The 17,173-nt window shown below is 55.6% G+C and overlaps 1 protein-coding gene across 7 annotated transcripts in view; it reads left to right on the top strand.

Moving 5' to 3' along the window:
* The window catches only part of RGS3 (regulator of G protein signaling 3), a 78,865-nt gene extending 76,797 nt beyond the window's left edge, over nt 1-2,068 (top strand). For all 7 annotated transcript variants that reach the window (XM_083807104.1, XM_083807105.1, XM_083807106.1 and 4 more), the window contains 2 exons: nt 518-684; nt 770-2,068. In XM_083807104.1, the coding sequence (XP_083663230.1) occupies nt 518-684; nt 770-955 (353 nt within the window). In that variant the 3' untranslated portion in view covers nt 956-2,068. The remainder of the gene's footprint in view (nt 1-517; nt 685-769) is intronic.
* The last annotated feature ends 15,105 nt before the right edge of the window (nt 2,069-17,173 follow it).

The raw sequence follows: 17,173 nt of genomic DNA, 5'->3' as shown, positions 1-17,173 counted from the left end.
AGCAGGGGGTTGGCAATGAGCTGCCCTTTTCCTGTACCCATTTTTCTCCTCCCAGGCTGGGGGGGACTTTGCTATAGGAGTTGGGGGGGGGGGGGAGGTTCTTGGGGAGGGAAAGGCTCTGATTGGCATGCAAGGTTGGGGTCTGCAGAGCAGGAGCTGCTTTAGACCCTTTCCCCTTCTTGCCCTACCACGCATCGCAGCTGGGGCACCCCACATCACGCTGACATCCCCGCAGGGATGGCAGGGGGGTCCTGTCCCCATCGCTGCCCCCGCTCCCCACCGAGCCTCCGCTTCTCGGCTCTGTGTGCACGCCGCTGGGCTGAGACCTGGGCATTCAGCACTCGTGTGGCTCACATTGGTGCTCCCAGGCCAGGCAGTGCTGCCTGCACCCTCTGCTTTGCACAGGAATTTGAGAGGGATTTTTTTAGGGGGTGACGTAGGGAGGGATTTTAGGTTGCACCTCTGTAAGTAGAGCCGTGTGTCTGTCCGGGAGTAGAGCCGTGTGTCTGTCCCGCAGATGGGCTCGCAGCCTTCAGGGCCTTCCTGCGCACCGAGTTCAGCGAGGAGAACCTGGAGTTCTGGCTGGCGTGCGAGGAGTACAAGAAGATCAAATCCCAGTCCAAGATGGTCTCCAAGGCCAAGAAGATCTTTGCGGAGTACATCGCCATCCAGTCCTGCAAGGAGGTGAGGCTGGCTCCTGCCCTGGCGCGTGGCTCCGTGCCTCGTGGCCGTGCAGAGCTGCTCACGGTGCTGCTCTCCCTTCCCACAGGTGAACCTGGACTCATACACGCGGGAGCACACCAAGGAGAACCTGCAGAACATCACCCGCGGCTGCTTCGACCTCGCGCAGAAGAGGATTTACGGGCTGATGGAGAAGGACTCGTACCCCCGCTTCCTGCGCTCTGACTTGTACTTAGACATAATTAACCAGAAGAAAGCCAGCTCCCCGCTGTAGACCCAAGGACTCTCTCGGGGCAGACTGGGAGCTGCGTGTTTACATGGAACCGGCGGTGGTGGCCTCACCGAGGGGACGGCGGGAGCGTGCCTTCCTGCTGCTGGTCGTGCCCCCGAGCCATACCCCTGCGGCCGACGGGCGTGGGGCAGCCGAAGGCACCGAGCACGAGGCTGAGGGGACCAACAAGCCAAGCAGTCTGGTACTGCTCCGTCACCCACCCCATCTCACCATCGCTGGTACGACGCCTTCGGGGTGGCTCCGGCATGGATTTTAGCCAGGAGGGAAGCTCCCACAAGACTACTGTGAAGCCTGAGCTGTGAGCATCGCTGGAAGGCGATGAGAGATCCTGACTCGGCAAGGAGGAGGGAGGAGGAAGACTTTTGTGCAGGGCTCCGGCAAGGGGAAAACATCACCGAAGCGAGCACCATCCCTGGACAAAAGACTTCTGAACTGGAGCGTCCCCACGGTGCTGCTGCGCTTCCCCTGCCAGAGGTGCCTCCTGGCTACCCCGGAGCAGCCAACTTGCAGGGGCCTGGCGCTTCCTTCGCTCGTGGCAGGTCCTTGCCCTGCGCCTCAGGGGTGCAGCCGACCCTCCTGCTCCCACCCCTCGCCTCCTGGTTTATTTATTGACCTCCTGTAGCTGGACGCATTGCTGTATAATAGGAAATCCTCGTGTCCTTTCCCGTTCCGAATTACAAGTGCAATATTTGTGCGTGTCGCGGCGGCGTTCTCCCATGGAGCGGAAGCCTTCTCTTTTATGAGTGCGTGCAACATTTTCTAAGTTTGCAGGTTTTATCTGAAAAAAAAAAAAGGAAAAAAAAGGAAAAAAAACATTCCCTAGCAGCGGGCCGCTGGGGGAGCCTGGGTGTACATATCCTGCCCTGACGACAGAGGGTTTGCTGATGGAGATAAGCAGCTCTGTGAATCAGATGCTCTCCCTACTCTGGATAAAAATATTGCGTTTTGAGACGCGGGGGTTGTTGCTGAACCTGGCGGAGCTGGACGGACTGCATGCGTCCGGGTGCCCAGTTTACAGTGCGAAGCATCTCTGCAGCTAGCAAAAATACATTGTCATGGTCATAGGTAAATAAAAGGAGAATATAATTTCTTGTAGCCTTTTCTTCATGGCATGTTTCTCAGTGCTGGTGGAGCCAGGCTTGCTCTGTTTCACCAAGGAGCGTAAAATCCTGTTATTGCATAGCTAAAGATGGGAAAAAGCTAGTTCCATGAATTTCTGAGCTGCTTTTTATGATGCAGCAGCTGCCAGATGCTCCTGGGTTAAAGGCTGAGGCCAGAAACAGAAAGTTTTGCCCAAAATGAGTCTGTTCCCAGGGACAGCATTTGCTGTGTATACACAGCGGGGCACGAGCCTCTGAATGAGGAAATGCCCAGAAACGTAAGTGACCTCGTGTAGCACCAGGTCCCTCTGGGGACACACCAAAAGCAGCAACAGAAAGCCTGGCATCACTATTTCAGGTCTGGGCTGTGTGCCTCGGCAGGGCTGCTCCCCACCGGCACAGCTGGGGTCCATGATGGGGACGTTCTGCAGGGGCCGGTCACGGCGCGTCCCATAGTTAAAATGTCTCGTGCCCGTCGCTGCAGCCGCTTGCGGTCAGGCTTGGGTGGCTCGATGTGCCCGTGGCATCGCGGGGCTGTGGCTCAGGGAGCCGTCCCTTTCGTGGTGTGGAGGGGCTGCTGAGGATGCCTGGGGGTGGAGGTGGCGTGGTGCCCCTGTGTCCTGTGGGCACAGCTCCCCCAACATGCACAGTCCCTTCTGGGGATCCATCCGCGCCTCCCTCCTTATCCAGCCAGTGGGTGATGCCCAGGTGGGGAAACTGAGGCAGGGCTGAGGGACCCTCCGGGGCTGGCTGAAAGCAGAACGCCTCCAGAATGCCTCCAGGCTGCAGAATGCCTGCGGGGCTCTCCTGGGGCTGCTTTTGACAACCCTGCTATGGCCCCCAGCTGTGACCTGGCCACCATTGCTGGTGCAGCCTCCTTGCAAGCACTGCTGGCCCTGGCTGGTGTAGGGATGTCCCCTGGTCCCCGTCGCCCAGGCAGAGCTCTCCTCCCCAGGGCAACAGTGCCAACGGTCCTGGCATCCCGGCTGTTTTGAGCCCCAACACGTGGCCCAGGACATCCCCATTGCCCCAGGATGTCCCCATAGCCCCATGAACCACCCTGTGCCCATGTCTCCTGTGGGGCAGGGCTGCCCTGGCTGGCTCCTCCAAACTCTCTCACTGTCCCCATCCCTGAGAGCCTTCAGCCCTTCTCCTCCCCCCTGGGGCTGCCCTGCTTGGGGGGGGCTGCGTGGGGACAGCGTGCGCAGCTCAGTGCCTTGTGCCACCTCTGGCTGCCATGCGCCCCCTCCTGAGGCTGGGTGATGCCCAGGAGCACGTGCCCCAACCACGCTTGCTTGTGTGAATTGTCTGAACCCATCTGTCAGGGCGGGCAGCAAGGGCTGGAGCTACTCTGGGACACTTGGAGCAGGAATCTGGTGCCCAGCTTTGCATCACCACCACTGAGCTGCCCACAGACAGTCCCCTCAGGGACAGAGGCACCAGCGTGTGTGAAAGACGAAGATAGGGGCGCTCAGGGTCGCTCCCTGGAGAAGACGGAAATAGCCCCGCATTAGCGACGGAGGTTTGGTTATTGCTGTAACAGAATTTATTACCAGCAGCTCAGGTTAGCGTGAGTCATTCTGCAAACACCATCCCCACGTGCTTCGGAGATGCTCTGATCTGTCGGAAAGGTGAGGCTGGGGTGGGAGGCGGAGACATCAGGTGTGTGTCCCTTGTTCGGGGACTGGCACTGCCCCTTGCTGGCCCACGGCAGCAGGATGTGTCCCATCACACACCCTGCAGTGACGCCGGAGCTCCAGCTTTGTCCCCTCCGTGGTACAAAGCAGATGAGCTGCCCCATTTTCTTCAAGGCCTCATGCTCTGGTGTGAAGGGTGTGAGGAACTTGGAACAGCAGGGTGGGAGATGGATGGGGGACATCGGGTCACGGATGGGGTTGTTGCGGGGGTCACCTGGTTTGGGGTGGCCCTGGGGAGGAAAGAGCAGCCTTTCACAGAGAAAAAAACATTACCTGTGCCCAAGACGTGTGGTGGCACCGTGGATGCTGTGAAAAATCGCTGCTTCAGGCGAATCCCCATCGGGGAATCTCTGCCTCCCAAAAAGGAGGGATGCTGGAGCGGGACTTATCTCGGCAGATAGCAGGGATTTATCCTGGGGCTAAAACCCCGTGGTTGCGCAGCTGCTGGTAGTCACAGCTCTGCTCTGTTTGCTGTGTGCACGCAGGGTAAAGTCTGCCAGGCGCGGGTGCCCTCGGCGTGCTCGCGGGATGAAGCTCACCAAGGGGACGGCAGCCAGGGGGCAAAGGGCTCCGAGGAAATGCTTTAAAGGGGAAAAAGGGGAAAAATGATCCGGAAGTCCTGAAGGGCTGGTTCAAAAAATGCAATGACCCCAAAGGTGAAAAAGGTGAAGACTGCTGGTAAAAATGTCCTGAGGCCATGGGTTTGTCACCATGGTTTTCCCACACTCTCACCGGTGAGGAGGCTGGGGTGAACCAAAAGGGCTTGGGAGGCTGATAAGTCAGGTTTAGCAGGTCTTCACGTGTCCCTCAGATCAGGACTTCATCAGCTGTAGCGGCCGGAGAAGGGTGCTGGGGTCATCTGTGATTTACAGAAAAAAAATTAAGTTCTGAAAATAGAAAATTAAAATATTTTTAGTTGCTGAGCACGTTGTGGATGAAGGTTTGTTGGGAGAAGGTAACAAGCAGCATGGCCATCCCACAACAGCGGGGCCAGGCGCGGTCAGCACCGCTCCTTGTCTGCGTGCAAAGGAGCAGCAGCAGCACTTGGGGACGTGCAGCGCTTTGTGCACTCAGGTTCAGCATGTCAGCATCACGTCAGAGCTGCCAGCAGCCATGAGCATAAAGCCTTTCTCTTATTTGTGCAAAATCAGTGAAGAATTTGCCTCTTTTTACAGGTGTGCACTGTGTCCCAAGACACTCCAGCACCACACAGACTTTCTTGGGCTATTCCAAGGCACCCATCCTGAGGCATAAACTTATCCAAACAAACATAGCTTTCTACTGAGCAAAATAATTCCTTGGACCCCTGATTAGACAAATATTCTCAGAATAGAAACAAGGCTACTTTATAGTCATAGACTAAACACAACTCAATAGCTAGATACTGAAACTGCAGACACAAGAATTCCCCTGCCCCGGTGAAACAGCTGACTTTCTGTGTGAGCCACTTAGCCATGCTCAGCAAGTTATTTAGGTGGTCAGGAGCACGTTGAAGTCTTTTTTGGGTGTCTGAGCTCCCCGGAAGGTGTCTGGTGACCTGCTGCAGGAGCACCCAGCCTAGGATCGCCTGCATGATGGCGCTGGAAATGGGGTCTCTGGGTTTGTCTGGGGACTTTTGCTTCCCCTGGGATTGCTAAGGGCCGGGGGCTGCAGGGGAGCGTCGTGAAGTTTGTGCCCTTCCCAGCTGTGACCCTGGGGGGCTCAGTGCTGCCCTGCCTGGGGCCTCATCCTGCCCAGGGGAGCACCCTCCAGGTGCATCCTTGGATTTGGGGCTGGAAGGACAAGGGCCACCAAGCTCTGGGGCTGGCACTCACAGTGCTGATCCTGCAAAAATCTGGGGGAGCAAAAAAGGAGAAAATAGCACACTCCTGAAGTAAAAATAAAAACAGACTCAGATGCTGTCTGTCAAGGAAATAAAGTAAGCCCGGCTGGGCTGCTGCCAGGACAGGAAATCCAGCGGCGGTAAGAGTCCCCTGGGTGCTGCTAACTCATTCGGGAAGCATTGTTATGACCCTCTCATTGCTCATTTTCTGATTCTTCTCTGCATTAGGTCATTTTTACTCAGACCATCCAGCTCACACATTCCCTGGCGTGGGGGGAGGAAGGCCAACAATGCCGACTCTCAGCTTGCCCGGAGGCGCTGCGGAAGGCAGGAGAAGAGGACGAAGGATGAACGAGGCTTCCCTTTGCGGCCGAGCGCTCTGCAGGGACGTGACGTGGAGAGGACAGGAGGGACCTTCCCCGCAGGGTGACCCGCCACCAGCATCCCCTGCTGCCCTCTGGGGAGCTGTGCAGGGGGTGTGGGCAGAGCTGGAGGTGGCAAATGGGATCCCCATCACAGGAGCACCCAGCACCCCCCCCGCCCCTTCCCTGCCTTCATCCTTGGGCAGAGGAAGAGGAAGGTGGGAGAGGGGGAAGAGCCAAGCGGGAGCAGGTGGGGACCAGGGACGGAGTGTTTGCACAGGAGCCATGTGTAAGTCATTTCTTGTCCCTTCCTGAACTAATAGGGTAATTATTTTAGAAGCGTGCACGTGTTTCTAATGGAAAGTTCCACGCAGGCTGTGCGTCAGTTTATTGGTGCAGCAGCCCTGTTCTCCCCGATGCCTTGCAGCACTTCTAGGCAAAGACAAATGGGTGAAACCTCCTGCTCATTGGACCGGCGATGGCAGTGACCGGTCACCGAGCACCAGACCAACCTCCTGGCCCAGTTCTGCAGCAAACAGGCTCACGTGGCACAAGCTGGCTGGCAAAGCAGGACAAGCACTGGTCTGCTCTTTGATGTATCTCCCATGCATGTCCCCAGGTGTTTGGACTGGTGTGTCTGATTTTGTGGCCTGTTCCCTGCAAGCAGCTCAAGAGGGAGGTGGAGAATTGGAGAAGTTCCTGCAGAGGCTACCGAGGTGGACATGGACTTGGGCACAGGACCTATGTGGAGGGATGGAGGAAGCTGGGCTGCTCCAGCTGGGGGACAAGGAGGCAAAGGGTACATCTGGCAGCACCCTGCTGCCTGGGGAAGGACCATTACAAAGGTGATAGACCTGAACTCTCCTTGGTAGCACCAGGTGACAAAACAAGAGGCAAGTCACAATGTGTAACAACTTTCAGACCTTCAGGTTGGACATCATGAAAAATATTTCCATGATAACACTGAAACAGCAGAGAAGCAGGTCTCCAGAGACTCAGGGGTCTCCATCGTTGGCTGTGGTCAAGACTTGTCCAGACAAATTCATCCCTGACCTGACTGAGTGTTGGTGAGGGGCTGGGCTGGAGACCCCTGGGGATGTGTTCCCCTGGCACACCGAGTCTGCCCCTCACTTCACTGGTGAATGTGGGCAATGTCTTCCAGGACATGCGCACACAGGAGGTGTGGGATGGAGATGTAGAAGGCCAAGATCCGAATGGGACTGAGTTGAGGCAAGAGCTCCTTCCTTTGCCATCTGACCGGCTCTGAATCTGTTTTGTTCTGGGTAAAAAAAGGGGGCTGGGTGCCAAAGATCAGCCTGCTGAGGGCCTGAGTTGGGCTGTAGGATGGTCACATGGAGCACAGGTTTCTGCCCTGTCCACTAGCTGGGCAAACTCATTTCCATAAATGATAAGACTACAAAATTTCAATCCCCAGATTACCCTGTTTTCCAGTACTAATTTTAAAAATATTTTTGGCCCCACAGATGTGCCGACCAGATAACACCTGAGCAGCGTCCTGATACCTGTGCAGGAACCAGACACGGGATGGAGATCCTGGATGGGGATCCTGGAGGGCTCTTGCAGCTACTACCCAACATATTTCATTTAATCTGTCATTTGAACGCAAACAATTGACTTAATTAACTAGATTATTTTTCAGGAAACCAAAAGGTTGTTACAGGTGGGAAGCCTGATAAGGTAATGCAGACAATCTTTCCTTTTCTAAGATAAATAGAAAGGAAAGAAGCAGAATGGGAGCCCTTGCAAGTCACGTTTCAACGCAGTGTCAACTTTTATCACTAAGCCATAAAGTAGTAGTTACTGAAGCACTGGCACAGCATTAATTAGATGAGAGTTATAGACACACTCATTACTGCAGCTTCATTACAGCCCAGGAATTGACTCCGGCAGCGAGCATAGCGGGTTCTGCTGTACCAGCACCCATCTGCTGCCAGGTGTCCGCGTGTCGGGGAAGTTATTTCCCAGGAGCGCTCAGCACCGCGCTGAGTGTGCTTCCCACCGGCGGAGTGTCAAACCAGGGGGTTCAAATCGGGATGTTGTTCTAGGTCCTGTGGGTGTTTTCTGGATGTGTGGGAGCTTTGAAGTGTGCTTACAGACAGATCTCGCAGGAGGCAATCCGTTTCTGTCCTCCATGCAGCGCAGAGGCTGAGGAGCAGTTTTAGGGTCACTGCTTGAAGAGCCAAATAGGGCCCAGCTCGGACCTCCTGGTCCATCACCACAGCTAAAAAGGCTTCAGGGGAACTGGTCCCTCTGCAGAGGAGAGTTGTGGAGGGACGAAAGTGTGCTGGGAAAAGTAGCAGGCCTCATTCAGACACACTCCCCTTGTCCAGAACATACAGGTCTCCACCGGGGCTGGCCTGGCTGCCATGTGGCTGCCAGTGCTTGTCCTCTTCTTCCTCCTCCTGCTCCTCTTCCCACTGCCCAGGACCCGGTGGTTCCCCTGCGCACCTCTTCCTCCGTCTTTGCCCGCACATATGGGCTCCCAGCCTCCAATCAATAAAAGTAAACAAAAAAAAGACAATAAAAGTAAAAGCTGGCAAATCCTGGGACATGTCATGCTGGCAAAGCCTCCTTATGTGGCTTTGCATCTGGTGGACATTCTCTGGGTGCTGGGTGGGATGGGGACGCTGCTGAAACTGTGCCACCAACTTTTTGGCTGCACAGTTTGTCTTCGCACAAAAATCATAGCCAAATTTCAGGTGGAGTTCAGGAAAAGCAAAAATCATCTGGGCCAGACAGGAAGGCCTCAGAAGTCCTTCTTCATCTGGTCTGAGGCTGATCATCCCCAAGCACCCCAGCTTTGAAGCCCTCTGCTGCCTGGGCCCCATCTGCTCCGCTCTGCAACCAGCCTCCTGCGGTGCCGCCTGCCCGCAGCTGCACGGGGTCACCGATGCGTGTGTCAGCTCCCCGAGCACAAGGACAGGCAAAAATCTTCCCCTGCCCCCCATGTCCGCACAGCGCAGCCCCCACGGTGCCAGGCCAGGTGAGGGACGTGTTTCCCGGGCTGGAAGCTGTGCAGCGCTGCGCTCGGTTCTTTCCAGCTGCGGCTTCTGGAAACGTTCGGCGCCTTCGCCACTTTTAGCTCTGGCGGCTCCTCTTCATTTTCTGGAAAACCTTAGAGTGCTCCAGAGTGTCAGAAGAATGGCAGGCTAAAGGAAAACAGAAAACAGAAAAACAAAACACAACATTTTTCCAATCTAGCTACAGTGGTGGGTGTTTTTTTTGTTTTCTTTTTTTTTTTAAAAAAAAAAAAAACATATCTGTTTTCTTCCTGGACCAGACTGGCCCTGCAAATGCACTCCCCACTGTGCTGCGCTCCTAAAATAACTGCAGTTGTTCATGGAAATAAAGCCCTGGGAGATTTGCTCATTTGCATCTCATCAGCCTGATGCGTTGCAGACCCTGCTCAGGGTTGCAAACCTCTGCAGGAGCAGCCCTGCTCACATCTCCACGGCTGGCATGAACCAGATGCAACACTGGGACGGCCGATGCTTTCATGGCGGCTTTGCACATCCCAGGGCTGTGCTGGGGCTGGGGGTGTTTGCTCTTTGCCCATCCCAGCAAGCACAGCAAGTCTTCATACAGCCACTGGTTAAGCTGGGGTTAAACAATGCCCAGACTAATTTGGACATGGGAGAGATGAAGATCTGGATGTTCCAGGTCAGGAAAATGAACAGTCATGGCACTCCATGTTGGAAATCCCTTAAATAGCTTTTTTAAGCCCTTTTCACAAATCTTTTCCTAATCTCCTGCTGTCTCTGTGGACAACAGCTCTCCAGACGCTGATTCAGAGCAGGAACCTCAGCATCTCCTGGTGGCCTCTGACACTCTCTGTTGGCCACCATTGATCAGGAGCCAGCAGGAGCTCTGGAGTTATCCTGGGCACCGGAGCTGGGGCATTGGTGTCCCCAAGGACACCCGCAAGCCCATCCCTGCACCCCTCTCTGGGCGTTGCAGTGAGGGCAGAGCCAAAGCAGGTGGTCCCAGAGGTCCCATCCTCAGTGGAGGTACCAGGATTAGTGTCAAACCTCCCTGACAGTGGAGGGGAGAGGAAAGGGAGAGCTGTCCTGCTGATGGATGGTAAAAGTACCCTCCTACCTTGCAATGACCCTCCTGGAAAATGCTCTTTTGTGGTGGCTCGGGTCTGCAGCCTTTCTTCTGGAGATGTGCTGCATGAGCAGGGCTCTCTTCTGCTTGCTGTTCCACCTGGGTGCCAAGTCCATGGGGACCCCCTGCCTGCAGCCGCCTGCTGCATCTCAGGGGCTTTCAGGGCCTTTCTCACCATGCGGTGGCCTTGTCCCACGGTGGCAGCAAGCGTGAGAACCCCAAGCACTGAACTGGGGATGGCTCCAGCCCTTATCCTCCCCTCCCGCCTGGCCTCACCGCCTGCTCTTGCACAGCCACAGATATGTTTTGTGGGGACCACTCTGGACATATTTTGCAATAAACCACAAAAATCCTCCAAAAATACAGATTCAAGACCAGCCTCTCTGGGGACGATGCCTTGGTTCGGGGCCACAGTGGCTGCCGGGCATGGCTTGGATTTCCTTTGAAATGACTGAGCTCTGCCAGGGCTTTTGCAACAGAACCCTGCTGCTATCAGCAGTGCAGGCTCACATCAATCGCGGTGTGCTGGCGCTTCTCCGCCTCTCTGCTGCCTGCCCCAGCAGCTTATCAGTGCTCACTCCTCAGCTCGGCTTTTCCCATCCCCATCCCGCAGCCAGCTGGGAGGGCAGCTCTGCGAGGAGCAAGCTTTGGAGGAAGCACAGTCCGTGGGCAGAGGGGTTGGGGTCGAGTGTTGCTGCCTCAAGACCTTCCAAAGGCAGGGGTACTGCTCCCCAGAGCATCAAATTGCTGAGTTTGCTGCAGAGGCTGGCTTCATTTTAATTTGAGTGTCTGTGGGTCACCTTTTCCAATATTCTCTGCTGACCCGTGTAACTGGGAAGCCGGCACGTGGGCAGGAATGGACGTACCTCTTCCAGACACTAGGGAAACCCCAAAAGTACTGGGAAGTGGAGTGGATAGAGAAGGCTTTGCCCCAGCCATCCCGTGCAAGGACACCCTTGTGTTTTGGGAGTCCTCACCCAGAGGGGGCTGAACACCAGCCCTGGCCAGCTGCAGCATCTCTGCGCCCCCTGGCCCCTCTGCCTGGTCCTTTCCTGCCCCCTTCTCACCCCGCAGAGGGTCCTGCAGCCCCAAACAGCATCACGGCAGCAGCGGGGTGAGTTTGGAACTTCTGAGCCTGAGTTGCTCCAACCCAGATGTCTCATCACAGCCAGCACCGAGGCCCTTAGCACACATCCTTCCGCAGCAGGTTTTGGGCAGGCCACCCATGTCTTTTCCTGTCCTCTGGCCAAGGTCTTTGGGAGAACAGGGCACATGGCCACGGGCCAGAGGGCTCGCTGCTCATTTGGGGCTGAGGAGCCACAGGAGCAGCGCTGGGGACTCCACTTCTCTGCCAGTTATGTTTCTCAACAAAAGGCAGGAGAACCAGCTGTGTTTATCACAGCTGACCCCCTCTGGGGGTGCTTGCCTGGGTGGCCACGGGGAGGAGATCTGGGTGGCTCTGTCCCCTGCCAGCGCGAGGACACGGCTCCCCTGCCCCTCCATTCATGCCCCGAGCCTTCTGAAGCGCTCGTGGTCCTCCTGGGAGCAGTCTCCAGTTTGGGATTGAATCCAGTTTGTTGCAGTGTTGTTTCTTAGAAATTGACTGAGCTTCTGTTTTAGTCATTTCCCTGGCTGCTTTGCTCCCGCCTTCCAGCCCAGCTCCTGCCACAGGACTATTTTCATTTCACACACACTCTCATTTTTGCAAGCTGTGAGCTCTTCTGCTCTTGCAATAGCTACACAACAGGCTGGTGCGTGGGTGAGGAAAAACAACAGAACGGGGTATTAGCCAGGAATGTGAGAGTAAAGGGCTTTACCCATGCTCTCCTCCAGTGCTCCTGTCCCCAGGGTGATGAGGCACCTCCTGCGCACGATGGAAGGTGAGCTCACCTGCTGCCCTAACCCTTCCCATCCTTTGACCCTGCCCTTGGGGTGGCTGGTCTGTGGCAGGATTCCTCCAAATGTGGAAAAAGGTCCAGGTTAATATTGCTGTGAGGCATAGCTGCTATCGCCCAGCGCTGGGAGGGGAAGGGAGTGGCAGCCCTGTTATGTCCTACGTAGTGGCACTGTGGGGTGAGTCAGGAGTGGCGCGGCATGCCCACATCTGTGGGGTTTGGTGATTCAGCTAAGGAGGACATCGCAGAAACCATGGCCAAAATGGTTCAGAAACAGGATTTCTATAGCATGGGCCAGGAGCTTGTGGCTGGGGGGAACTTGTCCCTTGGGTCACAGCAAACAGCCTGGGTGCAGGAGGGCAAGGTCCCCTCTCCTGCAGCTGTGGGGGTTGTGTTGTCTAAGGATGGGCAGGACAGGGTGTGTTTTGTGCACATACCCTCTGAGGGGCATGTGAGGATGCTGAGAAAGACAGACCTGTCCTTCAGCTCCTCCCTGTCCTCGAGCAGCTCCTCTGCATGTGGAGTGTGTGCATGCTGCCTCCCAGGGACGGGCTCTGAGCTCCTCTGCTGGATGGGTCAGACTCGCAGGACCCAGGGCTCCTGTGTACCAGAGCTGGAGAAAGCAGACCCCAAAGAAGCCTCTACCCAACCAGGGCCCCTCAAAGAAGGAGGGCTGGCTACATTTGCACATCCCAGGAGGATAACCCTGGTCTGCACTGGTATTGCCTGGGCCAGCCCGGGTGGTCCTGCAAGTGTTTCCAGGGCATGGTGTGAAGAGAGGAGCTTTAGAGCATCTACCAGGGCATGTGCTTGTGTGATGGATAGGCCATGGCCCATGAAGACACCAAGCAGACAGGGCAGCCTGCTGTCCTTCCTCGCAGGAGCAATGGGATTTTCCTAAAACATCCCTTTTGATGTCCAGTGTAGGCTGGTTGGACAGAAGAAGGCTGAGGGAGAGGGTGTTGGCAGACACTTGTAGCACTCCTGGATCTAATCCAGCCCTGAGTGTGTCTGGCGGGCACCCCCAGTTGACCCCAGCATGACTTGGAGGCACTTACCTCCACTGACCACATGACAGAGTTCCTAATTCTCCCTGGGTCTGGACCACTCAGCAGGACAGGAGAGCTGTGTCCGTGTGTCTGCTAGCAGAGCCCTGGGAAAGCTTCCCTGCACAGCTGCTGCTGAGAGAGCCCCTCGCAGCAGGCAAATGGAAACCCATGTCCCTTGGCTTCCCTGCACTCAGCATTTAGGTCTTTGTTCATGCCAGTCAGGCTCAGAGAGACAAAAGGCTTGGGTGGTGCCTGCAGGATGGGCACCTAGCAGGGCTGGGGGCAAGGACCTGCACCGGGCTCCCAGTGGGGCATGGACAGAATCACAGAATCACGGAATTGCAGAATCACAGAATGGCTCAGGTTGGAAAGGACCTTAAAGCCCATCCACCTCCAACCCCCCTGCCATAGCAGGGACACCTCCCACCAGATCAGGTTGCCCATGGCCTTGTCCAGCCTGGCATTAAACACCTCCAGGGATGGGGCACAGCTAATCTAAATCCCATCTTTCAGCTTAAAGCTGTCCGCCCTTTTCCTGTCGTTGCCTGCCCAAGCAAACAATGCTCTCAGGTGAATCATATTGGAGGTCAGCACCTGACCAGGCTTCAATGGAAAGCACTGATCGGGTGCTGTTTTGCCTTAAAACGACAAGGTGTAGCCTGGGGGTGATGCAGCAGCTGCTTAGCAAGAAAGTAGTGCAGGGGCTGGGCTCAAGGTCAGCGGTCCTGAGAGAACCTAGACGGCCCTGACAAGTGTGTGAGGAACGCTGCTGGGATCTGCACAGCACAACCCAGGGGAGAGCGGTGTGGTCCCAGGGGACCCCGTCTGAGCTGCACCGGAGCAGCAGGCTGCGGTGATGCTGTAAGCTGCTGTGCAGGTTTCCTTCCAGGGCAATCCTCCTTGGACCCAGCAGCATGAGTGAGACCTGAGCCCACCTCCGGTGACGGCCTGCTCTTGCCACCATCTGTTCAGCTGATCCTTCCTCCACTTTCCACTGATTTTTGGTGGTGCTGCTGCCTCATGCTCTTTTCTTCAGCCCACGGACTTCTTGCCCCATAGCAGTCTCTGCTGCCAACACCTTGGTTTCTTTTTTTTTTTTTTTTTTGGCAAATACAAACCAGGCTGGAGGCTTCCAGGTTGTTTCTGCAGGGTGAAGACTATAGCACATCATTTTCTCTTGCTGATGGCAAGTTTTAAAGCCTTCAGGGGTGAGGTTTGTGTTTGAGTGTTTTTAAAGCAGCTGAGGGTGTTGTTTGTCTGTGGCTGCATCTGTTCGCTCTCTGTTCCTGGGGGGTCGGTACCCGAGGATTGGTCTGGGCTGCAGCATGGGGTTCTGCTCTGCAGGGCTCCCTTCAGAGGGATGATACCTGGTTGGGGAGCCAGCAGATGGCCTGAGTATTTGGTTCCCCATCTGCCCTAGGGTTTGCCACAGGCTCTGGAAAGTGAGTTTACTGAAAAAAAAGCTGAACTCAACTCTACCTAGGCACAGGCAAAGGGAGCAGGGCAGTGCTGGTCTTGGATGGCCTGACCCAAAAGCTGGTCACAGCAGAGCTGCTGCGCAGACCTTACTTGCAGTTGGCTCAGCGTCTTGTAGCAGCCATCTGGACTTCCTCGTCAGTCCTTCCTCAGGACCTTGATGCTGCATTTGCAGCAGTTTCCAAAAGAAATAGCCTTGAGCTCTGCAGCTAAGCTCCAGCTGGGCATGAAATGGGAGTCACAACTGGGCAAGAGGCCAGCACGAGGCTCAAGAGCATCCTCTGATGCTTGCGCAAGGGAGATGACTGGGAAGTGGCACTGTGAGTCTGGGTCCGTTTGCATCTGGGCTTTGTGGGGGAAGTTCCCTGCAGTTAAGGTTTCAAAAAGAGCCTGCAAGCAGCACAGGCCACTGTGCACATGCAGAGATTGGTCCCATGCCTGTGTGTCCTGTGTCTGCAGGGCAGGGACAGCCCCATTCCTTTGCCATTGCAGTTCCCAACAATGTGGAAGCGATTTAAAGCACATGCCACGAGCTGCTGAGGCTTGCCCGTGATCGGGATGCCAGGGTGGGACTGGCTCTGTAAAGCACTGTCTGTCCTGTGCCAGTGGAGACCTCCCCAGCGGTCCCACAGCTCTGGGCTGCCTCAGAACTTCCGTGGATGACCCCAGGAGATGGGGCTGGTTCCTGGCTTGCAAAGCAAGCAGGGGTGTGTAACCCCTGTTGGGCTGGGGAGAAAAATCCCTGCAGGATGGCTGTCTCCATGCTGCAGACCGAGCGGGAGGAGGGCTGAGCTGCACGCCCTGCCTGCACTGTCCCATCTCTGGGGCTGCTCCAGAAAAACGTGCTGTGTGGCCAGGCCAGTTCCCTGGGGCACAGTCTCCCTTTGCTGGCCTTCAAAGAGCAACATTTCTGGTGGTAGAAAAAGTCCTCAGCAACGCCAACCTGCATGGGCAGCAAGCGGGATGTATGGCAGGGGGTGCGGAGGGAGGAACGGACGTGCTATCCGCAGCCACTTTCAGAGGAAGATTCCTCAGATACTTTGCGAGGGTGGAAATATTCTAATAGCTGCATCTCAAAGAGGTACTTGTCTGTGATGTGAGCCTGTGTGTAAGCTGGAACCAGAGAACCACTGGAAAGGAATGATTATGAATTTTTAACACCAGAAACTCAGGGGAGTTTAAAAAAAAATCCCTCAATGTCTTTGGGCTCCATCCCAACCTATAAGGATTCACAGGAACCAGCCAGGACATTTAATTCTACATTTCTCCTGAACACACTGGATGTTCCCTCCTTCCTCAGAGACTGCTGGAGATAAGAGCTGTGACCTGGCACCAGCTCTGGGAGCTCAGGAATTTCTAACCTCATTTTCTGATAAGAGCCCTGACAAAGCCTGCCCCAGGATGCTAGAAACAGTCGTTTTTCATGGGTACTATGCAAGGTCAAGTCATCTAGCAAGGACCACCCTGCGCTTACGCTGAACAGACCGAAATAATGGTGGGGAGCAAGGCTGTGGCACAGCAGACCCTGTGCCTCACGGCAGGGCACAGACCCCCCACTTGTGGGTTAAGCAACATGCAGATCCTGCTCACCCAGGAGAAGCAAGGAGGGGAAGGGCATTAGGAGACCTGAAGCTGCAGACTGAGATGCATACGCTGTCCCTCTGCGGTGGGAAGGGACCGCTACCTGATGGGTTTGTGTTGCCCACCCTGGCCAGCAGAAATGCCTCCGTGTCTGGAGTACCATCTCCAGTGAAGAGCATCATCTTCTGGCTTTAGGTTTGATTAGAATTTGGAAACTGCGGAGAAGCAGTGCTTCCCCCACCATTTTGTGACCAAACGCAGCATTTGCATCCTCATCAGGGGAGCGAGCCTGCTCACCTGAGCAGGGTGAGAAACCAGGCTATATCTGAGCAGAGCTGGCTGCCTGCCACCGGCTGCAGATCAATAACCCTGCTTCCAGCTCAGTGTGCCGTATCAGTGTGATGGCCCTGTGTGATTTGGCTCAGCCCAGCAAACTGCCTCAATTTCCTTAAATTGGAGCAACTTCAGGATGCCCTTGTTGCATTCAGCTCTGTTTCACAGCCCAGCTGATTGCTCTGTGCTTTCTGTTGGGATTCATGGGGCAGACGACTCGCGCAGAGCACTGCGATGGCTGTGATGTCAGGACGAGATGTGGTGAGTGTCAGGAGATCTCTAGGCTGGGTATGGCAGGACAATTCCTCCTGCTGCCAGATGCAGAAGGAAGAGGCCAGGGCAGGCAGGACGAGCAGGACACGTCAGGGTCTTGCACCACCTCCTGTGCTGTGGTAGCATTGAAAGGTGCTGGAAAAATACTGGTGGTTGAAAACTATCAAGCAGCTGGGCCTGTTGCTGCCTGGAAAATGTGGCTTCCACCTCTCATACCTGCTCATTGAGCTGAGAAGGGCCTTTGCATCCCCAGAGGATGGGCTGCTTGGTGGGAAAGAGGTCTTGTTAGAAGAAGGCAGGGAGTCACACTCATCCCAAATACCTCATGTGTTTGCCAAAGGGGAAAGTGAGGAGATGGTAGGTGCCTTGACCTGCTGAGCAAGCAGGCCTCCACGCCGGAGGCTGTGCAGGCTGGGTCCCACCCTGCTGCTGGTGGCAGCCACAGAGGGAACACCTGGGTCCCCGCGAGTGGTCCTGCAGGGGT

The sequence above is a fragment of the Anser anser genome (genome assembly GCF_964211835.1).
Source record: "Anser anser genome assembly, chromosome: 21".
Taxonomy (NCBI): Eukaryota; Metazoa; Chordata; class Aves; order Anseriformes; family Anatidae; genus Anser; species Anser anser.
This window is presented reverse-complemented; position numbering and strand designations above follow the sequence as displayed.